This window comes from Notamacropus eugenii, chromosome 6, assembly GCF_028372415.1.
Source record: "Notamacropus eugenii isolate mMacEug1 chromosome 6, mMacEug1.pri_v2, whole genome shotgun sequence".
Lineage (NCBI taxonomy): Eukaryota > Metazoa > Chordata > Mammalia > Diprotodontia > Macropodidae > Notamacropus > Notamacropus eugenii.
The window spans coordinates 355,397,307-355,416,745 of record NC_092877.1 but is presented as its reverse complement, the minus strand read 5'-3'; the positions used below and the strand labels follow the sequence as shown (position 1 = coordinate 355,416,745).

General features: G+C 39.5%; 1 protein-coding gene across 1 annotated transcript in view; it reads left to right on the top strand.

The window, feature by feature from the left end:
* LOC140510153 (uncharacterized) overlaps positions 1-4,906 on the top strand; it is a 34,181-nt gene extending 29,275 nt beyond the window's left edge. The window contains exon 7 of the mRNA XM_072618545.1: positions 4,468-4,906. Coding sequence (XP_072474646.1) covers positions 4,468-4,619 — 152 coding nt within the window. The 3' untranslated portion in view covers positions 4,620-4,906. The remainder of the gene's footprint in view (positions 1-4,467) is intronic.
* The last annotated feature ends 14,533 nt before the right edge of the window (positions 4,907-19,439 follow it).

The window sequence follows — 19,439 nt, the reverse complement described above, 5'->3', positions numbered from 1 at the left end:
ACAACTACAAACCTACTCTTCACCTCAAGGAGCTGCCATAATGCAAGGCCATAGTAGTTAATATTAAGACAAGAGAAATAGCTGATAAGTTGGGTTACTGGCTAGTATTCCAATAGTCACTTCCTGTTTGGGAGCTCATGAAATAAGGAGGCCCCCAGGATGTATGGTAAGTGGACTTCCATGGGCCTCTTGGCAAACTTATGTGTTGCATAATAGAAAGAACACTGGGCTCATTGGATTCCTAGGTAGGAGTCTAGGGGACCATGGCCAACTCATACAAGCCCTCCAGAGCTAGGCTATCTCCTTTGTAAAATAAGAAGGTTGCCCTAGATGGTTTTTGGAAACAATTCCATCTTGAAATGCCACTAATAATGTCTTCGTCTTTGTCCGACACACACACCCAAGTCTTATCGATCTTTCTATTCTTTCCTCCTCAAATTAATAATCACCCATTTTCCACTCATTTATTTTGAATGTCTATTCAGATAGGGCAGATGCCTTGCTACCTACATTCTCCAAAGCCTCGCACCTTTAGAGAGAGAGCTGACATGGTAGATGACAGAATCAAAATGAAATAGGATTTGATGATCATAATAATTAAAGCCAGCATTTATATAATGCTTTGAAGATTACAAAATACTTTAAAAATTCTCTCACTTCATCTTTGTGACAACCTTGGGAGGGGGGTGCTGTCATTTTCCCCATTTTTTACAGAAGAGGAAACTTGGGCCGATTGATAATGAAATTTCTAGTGGCTGCTAACAGATTAATTCAGATACTAACAGAATTACGGAATTATCAACATTTTCAGTTTTCACAGAGGCCAAGTCCAGTTCACTAAAGGTATTATTCACCATGAATTACTATTCACTAAACTGAAGTTAAGTGACAAGGCTATCAAATGTCTGAGGCTGGATTTGACTTCAGGTCTTCCTGACTCTGAGTCCAGCTCTACATCCACCATGCCACCTGATAGAATCACTGTTCTCTATTTAATGAGATGAAATTCAGCAGTCATAAATACAAGTATTTATACGTGGGTCCAAAACAACTGACTCCAACAGTATAAGATGTGAGAAGAATGGTTATCCAGCAGTTTATCTGAAGGAGGTTGGGATTGGAAGTGGGGGGGCATGGTGGACCACAAGCTCACCATGAGTCAGTCATGTGAAATGGTAGCCACCAAAATGCTAATGTGATCTCGAATCTCATTAAGAGAGGCAGAACCCAATCAAAAGGAAGTGATCTCCCCTCTGGATGCTGCCCCCATCAGACCCCATCTAGAACACTGTGCTCCATTCTAGGCACCAGAGATTAGGTAGGACACAGATGAATTGGAGAGGGTCTGGAGGAGAGCAACCAGGCTGGTGAAGGGCCCCAGAACCCCTATTCAGGAGGATCAGTGGAAGGAACTGGGCATGATTCTGTTGGAGAAGAGGAGATTCAGTGCTCAGTTAAGGACTGTCCTACAGAGGAAGGTAGACCCCCAGAAGTCAGAATCAGGATCAATATGAGCAAAATGCAAGAGGTAAATTTAGGTGAAATATTAGGGAGAATTTCCTGGCCATGATTTATTAGTTAAGAGCAGACTGGGTGACTTTATTTGTCCCCTTCCCCAAATGAAGTCATTAAGCAAAGGAAGGATGCTTACTTGCTGGGTGTGCTAGATCAGGGATTGCTCTGGGCTGGAGAGCAGCCAATGTACCTACAAGATCCCAGAACCCCAGGCCCCAAAGATTGGGTAGTAAGGCAGCTCCCTCCTTGCTTCTTGTGGTTTAGGCATCTTGCCCATCTCCACAACACTAGGAAACTGAACCTGTCAATGTATTGCTTAAGTATCACCACCACAGCCAGAGCCACTGGAAACCGTTCCTTCAGCTGGGGCAAACTCCCCAGGCTGCAGGGGAATTCAGGGGCCTTTTTTAGTGTTGGTCCTCCAATTGACCCAGTGCCTGGTGTCCTATATCCTATCCTTGATAATCAAACACATAATTCAATCCATTTCAAATAACTGTAAAAACTCAGTTGGACCACATGAAAAGTCTGGGAGTCTAGTGGAGCGAATGTGTCCGACAAACTAACTTTTGTGGGGATCTGTGGGTTCTGAGAAAAATTGAAGGGCAAAGTTAAACCATGGGCTGTCTGGTTCCTCACCCATGGTTTTTAGCACTTCAAGGGTGTGTGATTTCTCCAGGCATGGGGACGCCTCCCACTAAACTCTCTTGATCTAGCAGATAGCCTTCGAGAGTAGCTTTGGCCAAAACTTCATTCTGGGGCCTTGACCAGGCTGGTCCTCAGAGGACTCCCATGCAGTCTGTCTGTCTGTCCGTCTGTCTGTCTGTCTATCATCTATCTCCAGGCCTGATCTAAAGGCTTTCCAGCTCAGGCAGATCTGCCAGACTCTGCTGTCCACAGGTGGAGCCTTTCACCTCCAGGAGCACCTTCACATCATGATGAAAAAGCCGGAGGTGACCAGGATCACAGCTGGAAGGCATCCTGGAGAGCAGTTTGCTCATTTTCTCTCTCCTCCCTTCAAATTAATTTTATTTACTTCTCTATGCACACGCCATGAGAAGGGGGGATGATTTCATGACACCATCTTGCATCAGACCTGTGGTTTCATTACTACAGAAATCTCTCAGGTAAGGAAATCTGCCCTAGCAATGCAGATCACCACTTGTTCTGATATAGGGCCTTAAGAATTGTCTGAGGTAAGACAGCTAGGTGGCACAGTGGAGAGAGCACTAGCCCTGGAGTCAGGAGGACCTGAGTTCTCAAACCCAGCCTCAGATGCTTCCGAGGTGTATGACTGAGCAAGTCACTTAACCTCAATTGAAAAGAAAGTCTAAGGGTACTAACGGGTTACTTGACTTGACCAGGATCACATAGACCATATGTGTCAGAGGTAAGATTTGAAACCAGATCTCCCTGAGTCTACACCTTGATGTTTCTCTTGGTACATCCTCACCACCCCCACCTCCCAGGGCAGAGGCTGGTTTTCTTTTTTTTATCATTATTCTTATTCCCATCTCCCAGCACAGGGTCTCCCACATAGTAGGTACTTAATAAATCTTGAATAACATAGAATAGAAAAGATAGCTCTAACAAATTACTTATTGGACCTGATGATCTCCACTGTTTACTGAACTGGCAGACATTCTTTACCTCCTCCATCTACCAACTACTTGGATGAAAAAAAAAAATAACACATTGTTGTCATTTTTCAATTCTTTATGATCCCATTTGGGGTTTTCTTGGGACAGATACTGGAGTGGTTTGCCATTTCCTTTTCCAGTTCATTTTACAGATGAGGAATCTGAGGCAAAGTTAAATGACCTATCCAGAAAGAGCTAGTGACTGAGGTCAGGTCTTCCTGACTCCAGGCCAGGCACTCTCCCATCTGGCTGCCTTAATAGCACACAGTAGGTAATGAGTGTTTATTGATTATGAATGAAATAACATTTGTCAAGAGCCTACAAGGGACCAGGCAGTGAAGTAAGCACCTTACAAATATTGTCTCATGTCATCCTGACAACAGCCCTGGAAAGTAGGAGCTGTAATTATCCCCCTATTACAGTTAAGGAAACAGGCAAATAGAGGTTAAGTGAGTTGCCTAGGGTCACACAACTCAGTTGTCTGATGGTACTTGGATTCCATTACTGCTAACTCCAGACCCTGAACTCTATCTACACCATCTAATTGTCCCTAGTGGAGTCTCCTCCCCAAATTATGTCACCTTTAATTGGTAAGTATTTTCTGTATAGACAGAGGCACCATGACTGACCTCAGAACCTGGAAAATTCAGGTCACAACCTCTGGGACATACAGGTTATATGATCATGGCCAAATCCAATAACCTTTCACTATGCCAAGCACCTCTCTAAGATGATACAATTCATAGAAAGTGCCAACTTACTTTGGTACAGGGACATTTCTCACTCAGGACTTCCCTCTGCTAATGTAATCATAGGTCCAGTCTCAATTCCTTAAATCTTCTATACACTTATACCATAAATGTTGTCTCCACAATAGAATGTAAGCTTCTTGAAGATTTCTTCTTGCTCCCTCCATTTCCTAGTACAGAGCCTCCAACAAAAGAGGTTTTTATTAAATGCTTATTGATTGGTCACTCCTCCTCATCCTCCATTTGACTTTTCTGATATGATATCAGGAACATCTAAGTAAGTTTCTCTAAAATAAAAGCCATTCTCCTGTCCTCTCTTTCCCCCCATTTCCTTCTGATCTCCTGGATTTTCTTAGCCCCTTCTCTTTTTCCAGAAAACTAATCCTTTTCATTATATAACATTCCAGGATGGGAAAAAGATACCACATGGTTAACCGGCTGACTTTATGAATCTATCATTATCTTACTGAGAGCCAAGAAACAATAATAAAAACCAATGTGAATCCAAAAAAAACCGTATCTTCTAAAGTCCCGCTCCATTTGCTTTCCTCTTCACTTTACAGAATGCAGATCAGATCGGTATGGGCCAAATTGCTCTCTGCAGTGCCAATGCTCCCCAGGATCCCAATGCAACCCTCAGAATGGGAACTGTGCATGCCCCTGGCAGAGGACGGAACCAGCCTGGGAAGAAAGAGACTCAGAGAAGAAGCAGTAGCCAAGCACTAAGGTTCTTTAACTCATCCCAAGCCATTAGACATTCTAGCCCACAAAGCCTACCAGTCTCTCCCAGTGGGTGAAGAAGAATGGAAGCCAGACTCTGGGAAGTTGCCCCTATCTTGACTTTCTGACCCCCACACACACTCACATTCCTCCTCTTCTTCCCTCCCTTGGCTCAACCTTTCAAATTCCTACAGAATATAATCCAGAATATGATAATGGTTTTCCAAGTTCCCGACATTAGCAACATAGATTAATAAATGAACTTTTTTTTATATTTACAAACATAATTTGAACTTGGAAATGCATTCCTCTATTAAGTCTGAGGATTCGGCTTCCTTGTTAACATTTTTCTGACTATTTTTATACTTCTCTCTTGGCTTGTCTTTTGTGGAGGAGCTGTGTTTATCCTTCTGAAGAATGAGGCAGAAAGATGGCATGAACATTTGCAAGGAACCATCCGAAGGTCTAAGGGTAGTTTTACCATAATTAGCAAGCAGAGGGGAAATAGGCTATGATAGAAGGAATTTTAGAGGTCATCTGTGCCAATCTCCTTTTTTTGCAGATGAGGAAACTCAGTCCCAGAAAGTTTAAATGACTCTCTTTGTAGTCACACAGGCGATAAATAGAAGAGAGGGGATTGTTTGGTGGGAAAGAAAAGTGGTGCAATGAACTGAGCATGATTTGGGGAGGTCCTTTGTTTTCATCTCTCTCCTTTGGGGAAGTTGTTTTGGTTTGGGTTTCTAATTTGAGGAAGGTGTTTGCCCCTAGTTCCATTGCTGACTTTGTAGAATTTACACTCTTTTGTGATGCACAGTTATATAGGATGGATCTAATGAGCCTCTCAGATAAGATGAATAACTTTGTTAGGCCAGTGCCTAAGTGGTGATATTATAACCCTTTGTTTAGGAAAAATGCTTAGATGACATTCATCGATGTTATAGCCCTCAGCATAAAGCAATCCCCAAAGTCCTTTTTTTCTCTTCATAGCATTATGGAGAAAGAGATGTAAGAAAGGAAGGAGAGAGGGAGGGAGAAAAAGGGGAGGGAGGGAGGAGAGAAAGAGAGAGGGGGAGAAAAGGAGGGAGAGACAGAAGGAAGAGGAGAGAGAGAAGGAGGAAGGGAAAGAACAAACAAATGAAGGAAACAAGAAAAGCTGGAAAAGGAAGCCAAAGTGTAAGTTACCTCAAAATGTATTCATGCTTGGCTCATGAGAGGCTAAGACACCTAACATACTACTATAAAACTGACTGGCACCAGAATCATTGCAAATTTTGTTTTCATAAGAAAATCAATGAATTTCCTAATGAAACACTAATTTTCCCTATGAATTTCCACAGAATCATAGGTTTAGAGTTTAGAGGGGTCTTACAGGTTACTTAACCCCATTCTTTTATTTTACAGATAAGAGAACTGGCTCATAAGGCTAAATTTCAAAGTTGCCCAGGTGGCGAGGGACAACAGGGCTGATATTTGATCCAAGGTCATATAAACAGAACACGAAAGGATTTTAGAGGTCATCTAATCCAAATCATGTCATTTTACAGATGAGGAATCCAATTTCAAAATGGCCAAAGAGACTTGCCTGGGATCTGTTGGCCCTTAAGAAATATTTGTTAATACTTGCCCAGGGTTACAGTTAGTACATGTCAGAAGCAGGGTTTGAATGGACTCCCTGGCCATTGCCCTTTCTGCCCTACCATGTTGGTTCCATCCTCTGACTCCAAATCCAGACTCTTTTAAATTAAATTAAACACCAAATTGGCCAGTTCATCCCATTTTTGTTTGTATTTTGCCAGTAACTTTCATAGCAACCTTATGAACTCTGCAGAAATGAAATGAATAGATCCAGCCATCACTGTTGACTCATCCTGGATCCTCCAGCATTTGTTTTCAGGCCTCAACAAGGCAAGTATTGAAACAAGAGCAAGAGTTCTTGACCTGAGCTCTGTGGATAGATTTCAGGGGGTCCACGACCTTGGAGGTGAAAAAAAAATTACATTTTCACATAACTAATCTCTGAATTTAACACTTCCTTCAATTGTTTATAAAAATAATTCAGAGAAAGTGTTCATAAGCTTCACTAGACTGCCAAGAGAGAGTTCATTACACATGCAAAAATTAACTTTTTTCCTCCATGAGGTTATTTGTTCCTTAGTGTTAATAATGTCCTATTATAAAATACTTGAAACTATGGACTGTAACCTTTCTGTCAGTGGAGATTGTTTCTGTACTTGCACCCAGCACCCAGCACGTAGTAGGAACTTGCTAAATGTTCATTAATTGATTTAGCTTGAGAAATGTTGGGTGTGGGTGGGATGGAATATAGAAAGAGTGACTTTTGGCCGTGTCTTTCATGGTTATGAGTCAATATGACCAACTTAGACTTCCCTTGGGAGAAGGGGGTGGCATGGGGGCGGAAATGATTAACAGTACAACAAGAAAGCCAAGTTCTCTCAGAAAACCTGTTTTCAATGTTCAGTTGACCCATTGTGGATATAAATTTGATCTTCAAATTTGTGTGGGTGACAAAGGCCTTCTGTGCCTTGACCCTGCAGGCTTTTATCTCAAAACCAATGGAAAAGCTGTAGGTCCTCCATTCTGCATTACCTAGAATCCTGTGTAATTCAGGCTGCCAGGGCAAGTTCAGTGTGCTCTCAAGGAATATGCCCAAAACTTAGAGAGAGGAGATCCAAGTTCATTTCCTTGCTCTGACCCTTATTAGTTGTGTGACCATAGCCTAATTATTTAACCTTTCTCAGCCTCAGTTTTCTTACCTACAAAAGGGACATCATGATGCCTACCTCAAAGGGTCACTGTGAAGATCAAATAAACGTTATGAAAATATTATATACTTGTCAGAGATCATTAAATTTGTTATTATTTAGTAATAATTCTACTTCAAAAAGAAGGATTCCTTGCCATGTTGATGAATTGAACTTGAAAAGAAAAATGCTTTCAGAGGTATATAAATAGGAGGGTTTTTTATCCCAATCCTTCCTTCCCTATTCAAACACCTATTAATTAGTTTCTTACTATATTGTGCTTTTAAGAATCAGTTTTCAAAATCCTTAGAAACAGACAATCCATGAGTATTAGTTAATGTATAAAGTGCTACTCCTAAGTTAATGTCTTTGAAATTTATGAGTTATATGACCACAGGCTCTCTGAACCTCAATTTTCCTCATTTGTAAAATGACGAAACTACTAGTTCCCGTAGTGCTGAGGATTGCCATGAGGGTCGAATGAGATCACTTGTGCAAAGGGTTTGTCAGCTTCAAATTGCTAGAGATAAGCCAATTAGCAATTAATTGCTATTAAGCATAAGCACATTTCAAAAATGAGGCTTCCTTGCTAATTCCACTGAACTGCCCTACTCTTTGTGAACCTCCTGGACTTGATTAAAATCTATGCAAAAAATCATAACTGTAAAATATTCATTATTTAGATAGTGGTCTTTACTTTGGAGAATGAAAGGTTGATCTTAATTAAATTACTATCCAAGGGTATTTCAAGTAGAACTTGGCCTGTACAAAACCTTGAAAGAAAAATTTTTTTGGATAGAGCAAGTTCTACTATTTGTATCACCTGTAACACCAAGTGTAGGAGAAAATTGGAATCTCTATCTTTACAGAGGTCATGGAGAGCGTGACTTTTTCTTAGCTCCTCTCACCCATGATCTGCCACTAAGATGTTGGCTGCTGTAGTGACCTTTCACGGAAATCCATGTAGTCATAGGCTTTAATTATCTTTCCCAAATCATTTTTGTGCTCTTTTAGCTATTTTATTTCTAAAAAATAATAACTAAGAAAAAACTCATCAACTGTAACTATAGGAGTATGGGGGGGTACATAAAAATCCTTGAGCTGTATACATCTACATATTCATTGATACGTTCATTTGCTTCTCCACTAGCCATCTATTTTGAACCTATCATGGGCAAAGTGCTGTGCTAGGTCCTAGGAGAATCTAACATAGTACCTAAAACAAAATAGGCATTTAATAAATTTTTGCTCAATCAATAAAATATTAAAACACACAGAAATGTCAGCAATTGTTAACATTACTCCACTACTCAATTATTATGAAAAATAATTATAATCATGCTTTTAGTATAGTATATTTCATGCTGTCCTCTTTAACATATATATTTTAGCATATTGGTATATTTAGTATATCCTTTGTATATATAGGATATAATAGACATCAATTACTTTACAGGACATGTCTAACACAAGTCCCATGTTTAATCCTTCAAAATAACACCTAGCTGCCCTAGTCTTCGTAAATTTTCCATTTGAACGTTAAGATTCCCACATGAAACAAATGAATGACGTAATTTTTAGTGAAACTGAAAGTCATTCTGGGTCATTGGTACAAATGATAGTTCTTCAATTGGAAAGAAAGAAATTAGGAAAATAGGAGACTGATCTAGAAAACAGTCAAATAGCAGGAGTGTTTTAAGTTACCAAGTTTTGTTTCTGTTTTGTTTGTTAGTTTATCACCTTTGATCCTCACAACAAGCTAGTGAGAATGATAGTGTGCAAATTTAGCCAGCTTTTTAGATAAGAAACCAAGACCCTCAGAAATGAAATGAATGATTAGACCAGGGTCACACAGCTATAAGTCACCAAGCAAAGACATGGAGGCTAGGTGTTCTTACTCCCAGCCCAGACTTCCTCCTACTGGTCATTCTGCCTCAGAGATGGACACTTGACTGTGGGCCCCCCTGGAAGTGGTTCCTTCATACTGAATGACAGAAGAGGAGCTACTTCTCCAGTTCTTCACTGGTCACACTGCTCAAACATATGAGAAACTAAAAACTTAAACCTCTTTTATTATCATTTCTGTACCACTATTTTTATCCTTCTCAAATCCCCCTAAATCTGCATAACAAATTTCATTGTAAATGCCACCATATAGAGAGAAATGTGAAGAGATTTATGGGAAACAGCTTCATTTATACAAGCATCAGGGGACAAAAACAAAACTGACCCAGCCAAAGAATTGGAAAATGCTAAATTCTGTGCTCTAGTCACCTGCTGTAACCTCTCTCTCTGTCTCTCTCTCTCTCTGTCTCTCTCTCTCTCTCTCTCTCTCTCTCTCTCTCTCTCTCTCTCTCTCTATCTATCTATCTATCTATCTATCTATCTATCTATCTATCTATCTCTGTCCCTCTCTGTGTGTTTCCCTCTCTGTCTCTCTCTGTCTCTCTATCTCTGTCTCTCTCTCTCTCTCTTTGTTTCTCTCTCTGTGTCTCTCTCTGTCTCTGTCTCTCTGTCCCTCTCTCTCTCTGTCTCTCTCTCTGTCTCTTTCGGCAGTGGGGGGGACATGCTCCCCAGCAAGAGTTTCAGCAAAGGTACACTAGTGGAGGAAATCTGGGATTAGCTAGCGGAGTGGTTATTTAAAACTACCCATTGGGTTTTGAAAGTACCTGATTTAATGACCTAGGATCATGGAATCATATAATCCTGCAAATCCAACCCTCTCATTTTGCAGTTGGGGAAATAACTGTTAACTGCTTAACACGTGTGTCCAGAGTGAGAGCTTCTCAGCATTAGCTAAATGATGGCAAAATGGCAAAATCTGCCCATTAGTTCCGCACAGAAGTTCATACTTTAATACTCGCTGTAATTTAACGCAATTTAACAATCATCATTCATGTTTTAAATATATATGTATATGCATATGTATGTATATATATTTGTAAAGCATATTACTCTAGGTATTTGGATTTCATGAAGCCATTTCTTCTATATTAGTATTTCAAGGTTGTCATTTTTCTCTATTCAGCTCCTTAGAATGTGCACAGCAAATATCAACCTGAATAAAAGGATATAAAGGAAATTATTTAGTTTAGTTCAATTGGACAAATATCTATTAAGTACCAACTATCTGACAAGTAGTCAGAAATAGTAATGGATCAAGTGCTGGACTTGGGGTTGTTGTTGTTCAGCAGTTTTCAGTTGTGTCCAAGTCTTCATGACCCCATTTGGTAAAGATTTCAAAGTAATTTGCCATTTCCTTCTCCAGCTCATTTTGAAGTTGAGGAAACGGAGGCAAAGAGGATGAAGTGACTTGCCCAGAGTCACACAGTTACTAAGTATCTGAGGTCAGATTTGGCCTCAGGTCTTCCTGACTCCAGGTTCTACCTACAGGGCCACCTACCCCAATTCTGCCTCTGACTACTAGTTGTAGGTCTTGAGCAGCTCTCTAGAGCTTACTGACTAGGTTAAGACAGTTTGCAATTTGTGTTGGTGAAGGGAGTTCCCATACTGAGAGTTCCCTACTCTGAAAAAAATCTCAGATCCTTCCTGTTTGCACTGCCCTATACTCAAGTAACACAAAGACAAAAATGAAGTAGTTACTGCCTTCTAAGTGGTTATGGTCTACTGGAATGTGACTATGATATATGACTATATAAAATATGTACATATGTATCATTGTACCATTTTGGCCTTTTCTTTGCAATAGGTCCATGGCTTATTTGATGCATGAACAAAACAGTGACGTTAGTGCATGGCATAGGGATTTCAAGATAAGGAGCCATGTGAGTGGAGAAAAGGGAAAAAATCTCTTTTCTCCCATCCCGTGTCCCTATCCTTCATTCTGTTCAATTATAACACTGATACATTAGATGTTCCCAAAGTATTCTTGTAAGATGCTACTTAAGAAAATTATTATATTACAAGACAGGTGATTATCCCCAGAATTTATATAATGATGTATTTTTGTTTTTCTACTTAATCTATTGAACAAATCAAATATTTCTTTTCCCATGCAAGTTATTTAAATGCCTGGTGTCTTGTTTGTGTTGACCTATCCTTGGCTTAGCTAAGCCTTATCTCCCTCCTGCCTTCCTATATGCGAGTTCACATAATACATCAATTCCCTGAGTACACATGATCTACAAACATATCAGTGAGTTAATGAGTGTCTAGTATACGAAGTACTTTTCCCACTCAAAAAACATGTACACACCAACACATTCTTCATCTAGTGCTAGAATGGCAGTACTTTTGGAGAAATCAAGGGTTTGTTGACAATTTCACATCTTATAGACACCCCTGTTTCTTATTGCTTCCCATGGGAACCCCAAAAGCTACAATATCTTTCTTAAGGCAGAGCCTTTGAACATTCCAGCAACAACATCTGCTGATCTCTTGAAAGGCATTCACTGTCTTCTTTGGACAAAGGTTTTCATGGAACTTCAGTCTGCAATTTATATGTGTACTATAAACCCAGTAAATAATTACGTATTTACATTTTAACCAATTAGCATGCTTGGGAGATGTGACATAAATGGTACTCTTCTAAAAGGAAACCAAAGTAAGAGTTGTGATTACATGCTAGCAAATTAGGATGGCATATTTTCATTAAAATTAATATATAACTGGAGGGTATAACTGCTTACTTAAATGTCTCAGTAATATCAAAGATTAAGGGTACCCATAGAATGCTTAACAGTAGGCTAGAATCCTTTTTTCTTTGAGAGATTAATAAAAAATTATCCAACTCAGGGTCCTTCTCTAATTAAATCTTAGGGATTTCAATTCAGCTACAGCTGTTAATTGATTGTTAATACATTACACATTGTTTCAGGAGCCTACTTTCAAGTACCGAAGAGAGAGCTGGATGCAGAATATGGAGAATTGTTTTTGCTCCAGCTGCTGACTCATACTGGCTGTGTGGTGCTGGGGAGATCATTTGGCCCTTTGAAATTTCAGTTCCCCCATTCATAAAATAGAATCGATATTTCACTATCTATCTGGAATGGCTGCTGTAATTAAAATATTTTGTAAAATTTAAAATTCTCCGCACAGGACATCATCATCATCATCATCACCAATTAGCATGGCTCCATGTCCCCGTTGAAAGTGACATCATTTGTATAAGTTTGCCCACATCACTGCTTGGAAGTCCTTTCTGTCTAATCATCTGTTTCCTGTGAATCGATGTTCTCACTTACAATGCTATTTCCGTAGATTATTGACACAAGAAAGCTAAGATAAAAGTGTCTTTGAAAACAAACCTCACAAATTATTTCAAAAAGATATACACATAATTGACATTCATACACAGAAAAAAATCATTCTATTTAAGGTTACCAACACATCTTATTCTAAGTAAATTTGTTACACCAGATTTTTAATTTATTGAATTAATAAGGCAGAAGAAAACCTATCCTTTTGAGTAATTTTCAAGCTGGAATGCATCAACTCTGCATGGCCCTACTACAGCTGATATTGCCAATAACCACACCAAATGAAGACAACAATGATTGATGGGTTGAGATTCATGGGGTTCTGTAGAGCCATGAATACTAGGACTAGAAGAGGCCTTAGAGATGATCTTCTCCAACTCTCTCATTTTATAGATGAGCACACTGAGAACCAGAAAGACTAATTGACTTGTGTGCTAGCTGCATAGCAACAGAATCAAAACTAAGACTGGGCTTCCTGATTCACAGTCCTAGTCAGCACCCTATCAACTCACCTTGGCATGAGAAGAAATCTTCCATTCTGGAAGGGGCAGGCCTATGGGAGAATGGTCAGCAACAAGGGAGAGGACCTAGACTTTAGAAGGTATTATATGTGTTTCAAGGACTACAAGGGACAAAGTAACCCCTAGGAGCAGAGATAAGGGGGATGGTCTCCCCCTATAGTTGAGCACTTAGTATATCCCAGAATTTTCCCCATTTGGAGACTTTCTCACAAAAGAAGTTCTCAGTTTTTAGATAATAAGAGGATATTTTATTTTGCTTAATCTTGCTTTCCATTCAGCTAAACAAACACATATTAAGTGTCAACAATATGGCAGGCACTGTCCTAGGTGCTGGGGATTCGAAAACAAAAATTAAGTTACTTTTGGCCTCAAGAAGTTCACATTTCACTGGATGAGGGGAATCCAACATATGCAGAAGTAAGTAAAACAACCTATATGCAAATTAATTTCAAGAAGCAAAGTGGACTATGAGGTATGGACCTCTATAGGAGATGTCCTTTGAGCTGTGCAAATATGCATCTTTCTCATCTTTGGTATGGCCTAACTCTTCCATGCCAGCATTGTCATCACAAATGAATTACTGAACCTAGTTACATGCCACTGAGCACAGGTGTGAAGACTAAAAGTCTTAATTGCATCCTGCTCATGGAATGGCCTTGCCTTCCTTCCAGGGAAAACAATCCTAATGTGTAAAGTAAAGTTCCAATTTTCCTTGTTCTAAGCTTTTCTTTAAACATCTGAGATCTTAGCCCATAAGCTTTTATAGTATTTTAGTTAAATATCATTTTGATTAGCAACAGATTTCCATTTTCCTTAATACTGATTAGCACAGTGGCACAGCTTTCCAGCCACACAAGCATAGTACTCATATTTTTTTTAATTCCCTATTAAGGTACCAGGGAAGCCACAGTGGTTGCTTAATAAGGCAGCTTTAGCCAACATTGGCTTTTGATCTCATTTTGCCATCAGTATGAATGCATTGATGGGGAACCAAAATTAATGCCCCTAGTCACTGTGTGGATGATTAGCCAAAGGGATTTTCTTTTTATCAATCATCCAGTGAAGCAAAATTCCAAAAATTCTCATGAAAACTTAAGCAATATTCATGATCTAAGAATATCCTCATTCATCCTTCAATCTTTCAATCATTATCTGTAAAAAACAAAACTCTTCCTACCCATAAGTTTGAATGCAAGTATTTACAATCCCTTTAAAGTCATCTGAAACTTTGCCTAACATTGTAATTCTGTTCAAACAATTTTTGTACTATTAAAAAAAAAACTGGTGCTAATTTCTAATAAATACTTTAAACATATGCTGACTTTATGCCTGTTCGTAACAGTGTGGGGTCATAAATTTCTATAATTTAGAGTTAAAGAAAACAATAATGTTCTATCATGTATGCGTTAAAAGAAATGTTAGAAATGGAAGGAAACTGCTTCAGGTATATGAGAGCTTTACTAAACAAACCAATCCTAAGTTTTTATTCAAAAGACTTTATCGTTATAGGGCCAAAAACTGTATGGAACATTGTTTCTCCATTTGGACCCTTTGATAATCATAGATTTAGGACTGGGGGACAGCTCAAAAGCATGAAGAAGAAACTGTATTTTGCAGATGAAGAAATGAAAATCAAAGGATTCATCCAAGGTGATTCCCAACTTCTCTGAACCTACAACCAGTATGGTTTCCACTGAATCACACTGGTGGTCAGTCTGAAAAGTTTTCCCTTTCCCTCTCCTTCCTAAGTAGTTCTACTCCACCACCATCCCATTATAATTATCTTTTTGTTGTGCTCATCTGAATGCTTCCTTAAGATTGTCCAGTTTTTCTTGTTGGTGGCCTGCCATTTTTTCAGTCATATCTGATTCTCCATGATCTCATTTGGGATTTTCTTGGCAAGGGTGCTAGAAGAATTTATCATTTCCTTCTTTAGCTCATGAGGAACCAGCTAGATTAGGAGCTGAGGCAAACAGGGTTAAGTAATTTGTCCAGTGTCATACAGCTAGTAGGTGTCTGTGGTCAGATTTGAACTCAGGAAGATGAGTCTTCCTGACTCCAGCCTTGGTGTTCTGTCCACGGGGTCACCCAGCTGCCCTACACCTTAGCTTATAACAGAAGTTGCAGAGCTGCATATTACCTTAGAGATGATGTAACTCAATTCTCTTATTTTACAGACAAGGACAGTAAAGGTCAGAGAAGTTCAATGATTTGTTTAAATTCATGCTTACGGAACTGGGGCAAGAACCCCCATCTCTTAATTCTACTCAAATGATCTTGTCTCTGTGACTCTGGTCACAGTGGACAAGAATAAGACAGAATTACTCATCCGTCTTTATGATCCACCTTAATTCTCATTTCTTTGATGGCATGGTCTTCTTCGGCAATGAAGGACAAACACACAATTCTGAAGAGCACAAGGTCTAACATAAAGATTAATTCAGTATACAGGGGGTCCTTGAATACTCAAAGAGATGTGTGATTTCAATAGATGTTCCTTCCAATGATACAGATCATAACCCATCCTTGTCCGCCTGCCCATCCTGGTTGAGTCATGTGTATACTGTCAGAAGCTCTTCCTGGAACTTCTATTCTATGGGCTGGAAGCCTTCAGGTCCCCCCCTAACATATTGAGGGTACAGGTTGAGGACTCTGGATGTGAACTTGGCATCCCTCACCATCGCTCCATGAATAGCCAGCTTCTTTCCCCAGATCCTTCTTTTCTTCTCACCACCACCCTCAACACAAACACATCTAATCTTCTTTCTTCATTCTAATATCTCTCTTTGCTTGGACTGAACCCCATTTTCTTTATCTATTGGTTTTATTTTCTTCCTAGAGGGCTCTGCTAATGTTCCAGGACACCTTTCTTGACTTTTCCCATTGAATTCCTTGGACTGTTCAGGCTGACCCTTCCTGTGGAAGAAGCTAGGCAGCATCATGGATAAAATGCTAAACCTGATATCAGTAAGGCCTGAATTCAAATCCTGTCTCAGATACTTAGTAGCTGTGTAATTATGTACAAATAAAATACATACAGGATAAAATTGTTAAAAATACCTCACAGGGAACGCACTAGAATTAAGAGGGATTGAGAAAGATGCCATGTAGAAGGTAGGATTTAAGCTGGAAGGGGAAGATGAGGAGGGAGGGGATTCTAGGCATGGAAGGCAGCCAGACATGATGCCTGGAGTTGGGAGATGGAAAAAGGAGGCCAGTATCCTTGAACTGAAGAGTGGGGGACAAGGGAAAGGTATGTGTAAGGGAGAAGAAGACTGGAAAGGTGAGGGGTGAGGGGGTGATTATGAAGGACCTTGAATGCCACACAGAGGATTTTATAATTGTCTATCTTTTAAATTGTTGACTTTTAAAAAATTTAATACTAAGCTTATTTCCCTGTAGACTTCTCATCCTTTTTGGAGACTCCAAAGGCCTCTGGTTTAACTTTCAAACACCTCCCTCCCCTTATGGCCATTATCATTGTGAGCCTGCAGCAGCCAAATGAACATGTGTGGACAGTAGATGCCAAATAATGCAATTCTATTGAAAGTCACATGTAAATTTTCCCTGGCACGAAAGGATCTTGCTAGGCCACCATATACACTTAATTCAAAAAATGCAGCCTAAGGAAAATGTTAGAGCCATCTGCCAGGCAAAATAGCTATAAAAGGGAGAAATCGCATTTTTAATGAATCCATTGAGAGTAGCTTGTGTTATTTTTTAATGTCAGGGCAAATAAACTCTGGTGCAGGGGCTGGGAGGGGGTGCTGTATGCTTTTTAATTTATAGCCAGGTTGAGGCCAAATCCCAGTTTTACCTAATGAGAACCTTCCCCAAAGGGGAGTGATTAGACAGTAGAAGCAGGCTTACTGGCCTTACCAGCCCAAAGAGTTGGCTCCAGTTTTAATGGAGCAGACCATAGCCTCAGCTGTATTTTAACTCAGTGTTTCTCTCCGTCCCCTTTCCATGAAAATCATTGCATGACTTGGCTGGCCACTCTGTTTTGTTTCAGAACATGCCCAGGGTGGGAGTGACAAAAGTTCTGGACATTGGGACTCCAGTCTGGAAGAGTGTTGGAGAGACAGAAACACCTGTTCACTTTCTATCAAAGGGAGCCTTGCGCCTGCTTCTCAGAAGCCCAGTTCCAGGGCAAATCTGCCTCTCCCTTGAATGTCCCTTTCTTTGTTTTGTCTATTTGTTTGTGTGTCTTTTGGGTTGGTTTGCCTTGCTTTGGTTTGGTTTATGAGTTTTGGTTTGCGTGTTTCTGTGTGTTTTTTGTTTGTGTGTGTTTTTTGGGTTGGTTTGCCTTGCTTTGGTTTGGTTTATGTGTTTTGGTTTGTATGTTTTTGGTTGTGCGTTTCTGTTTTGTTTGTGTGTTTTTTGTTTGTGTGTGTCTTTTGGGTTGGTTTGCTTTGTTTGGCTTTGGTTTATATTTTGCCAAGAAAATCAAAGTCTTCTGCACCTCCCCTGTGATTGTGTTGGTAGGGATGATTCAAGGTATGGAAACTCCCTCCACCAATATAAATGAGCAGCTCATCATAGGCTTAGAGCTGAACATAACCATTTATTAAAAACCATCTAGTCCAATGGAGGCCAAGAACAGTTAAGAGACTGACTTGCCCAAAAAGACAAAGGCGATAAATGGTTTCACCAAGATTCCAAATCAGTTCTTCTGACTCCAAACTCTTTCCACTGCATATATGTATACATGCATGATGCAGATAGTCTTCTAGATTCTCTTGGGCTTCTGAGAGGTTAAATGAATGCTCAAGAGTCACACAATTGATAAGTATTAAAGGCAAGACTCGAATACAAGTCTTCCTGACTCTAGGACCAGCCCTCTATCATGCCATGCTGCTTCTCAAAATTGATAATATTAATAATAATAATAGTTCCTCTAAAATCTGATAATTAAAGTAAATATATTCCACATTGTTGAAAAAAAATAAGTAGAATATACTTTTGGGTTAAATCAAGATATTACCAATAATTAATTTACATTAAGTAGTCATTATGTCATTTCTCCTCCTCGAAGTTAGTCTGCTAGGGAAGTCGTGTCAAAATCAAACAAGAATGAGCCATTAAACCATATACAAGGATGCCTACATAGTACCATTATCTATGTTCTATTGTATTTTAATTTTATATTTTAATTTACTTTGTTGAATATTTCTCAATTATATTATAATCTAGTTCAACCTGCCCTGGGGAGTATTGTATATGCCATGCCCTTGGGCCATGTGTCTGACAATTCTGCCCTAGGGAACTGTCTGGAATAGGACATAAAGCACAGGACTCAGAGGCTAGACACAGAGGTCTATTCTTATATCTTTTATTAACTAGCTGAATGATAACTCAACTCTTGGTCTGCTCAATCCTTCTGTCTTTTGGTTGCATGATCTATAAAGTAGGGATAATAATACCTGTCCTACCAGCCATAGAGAGGTTGTAATGAGATAATGCACATTAAATAATATTGATCTCAAACTCAACATGCCCAAATTAGAACTCATTACCCCCAAACTACCTCTCTTTCTAATTTCCCTATTTCTATCCAGTACTTCAAAATTCTCTACCCAGGTTCTTGCCCACCTTACCCTGACTCCATATCCAATGAGTGGCCAAGTCTTATTAATTCAATCTCTAAAAATCACTCCCATCTATCACCTTTTTTCACGTAGTCTAACCCTAGTTCAAGCCCTTTTTACAACTGCCCTGGATTATTCCAATGACCTCCTAATAGTTGCAAAAGGGATACTCCTAAATTCCAGTCATCTCAAAGATATGGAATTAGGATGACATGTAGAAAAAAGGAGCAAATAGGCAAGTTTACTTGGGAGAAGGAATGCATGAAAGTGAGTCATGTAACCAGATAAGAAATGCAGGCTGAAGTCAAGCGGTGAAGTTCTGTAAATACCAAAGGGGCAGGTAGGAACCATTAAGGCATTTAGCGTCACGATCAGTGCATGGCTTCCTAGGGGGCCACATTCCTTAATGACATGACTTCTGGGGGTCCGCCTGCCTCAAGTCTCTCCCTATTCCAATCCATCTTCCACTAAGCTGCCAAAGTGATCTTCATCAAACTCATCACCTCCTCTTTAACCAATGCCAGTGGCTCCCTGTAACTTCCAGGATCAAATATAAATTGAGATAAAAATAGCTTCCAAACCTTAAAACACTATCACTGCTATTATTATTAATATTATTATTATCATCACCATCAACCAAAAAAGTATAATGTTAGGAACCTGTATAAATACAAAAACAAATGAACAGTCCCTGCATTCAAGAAACCTGTATTCCTTGGACAATG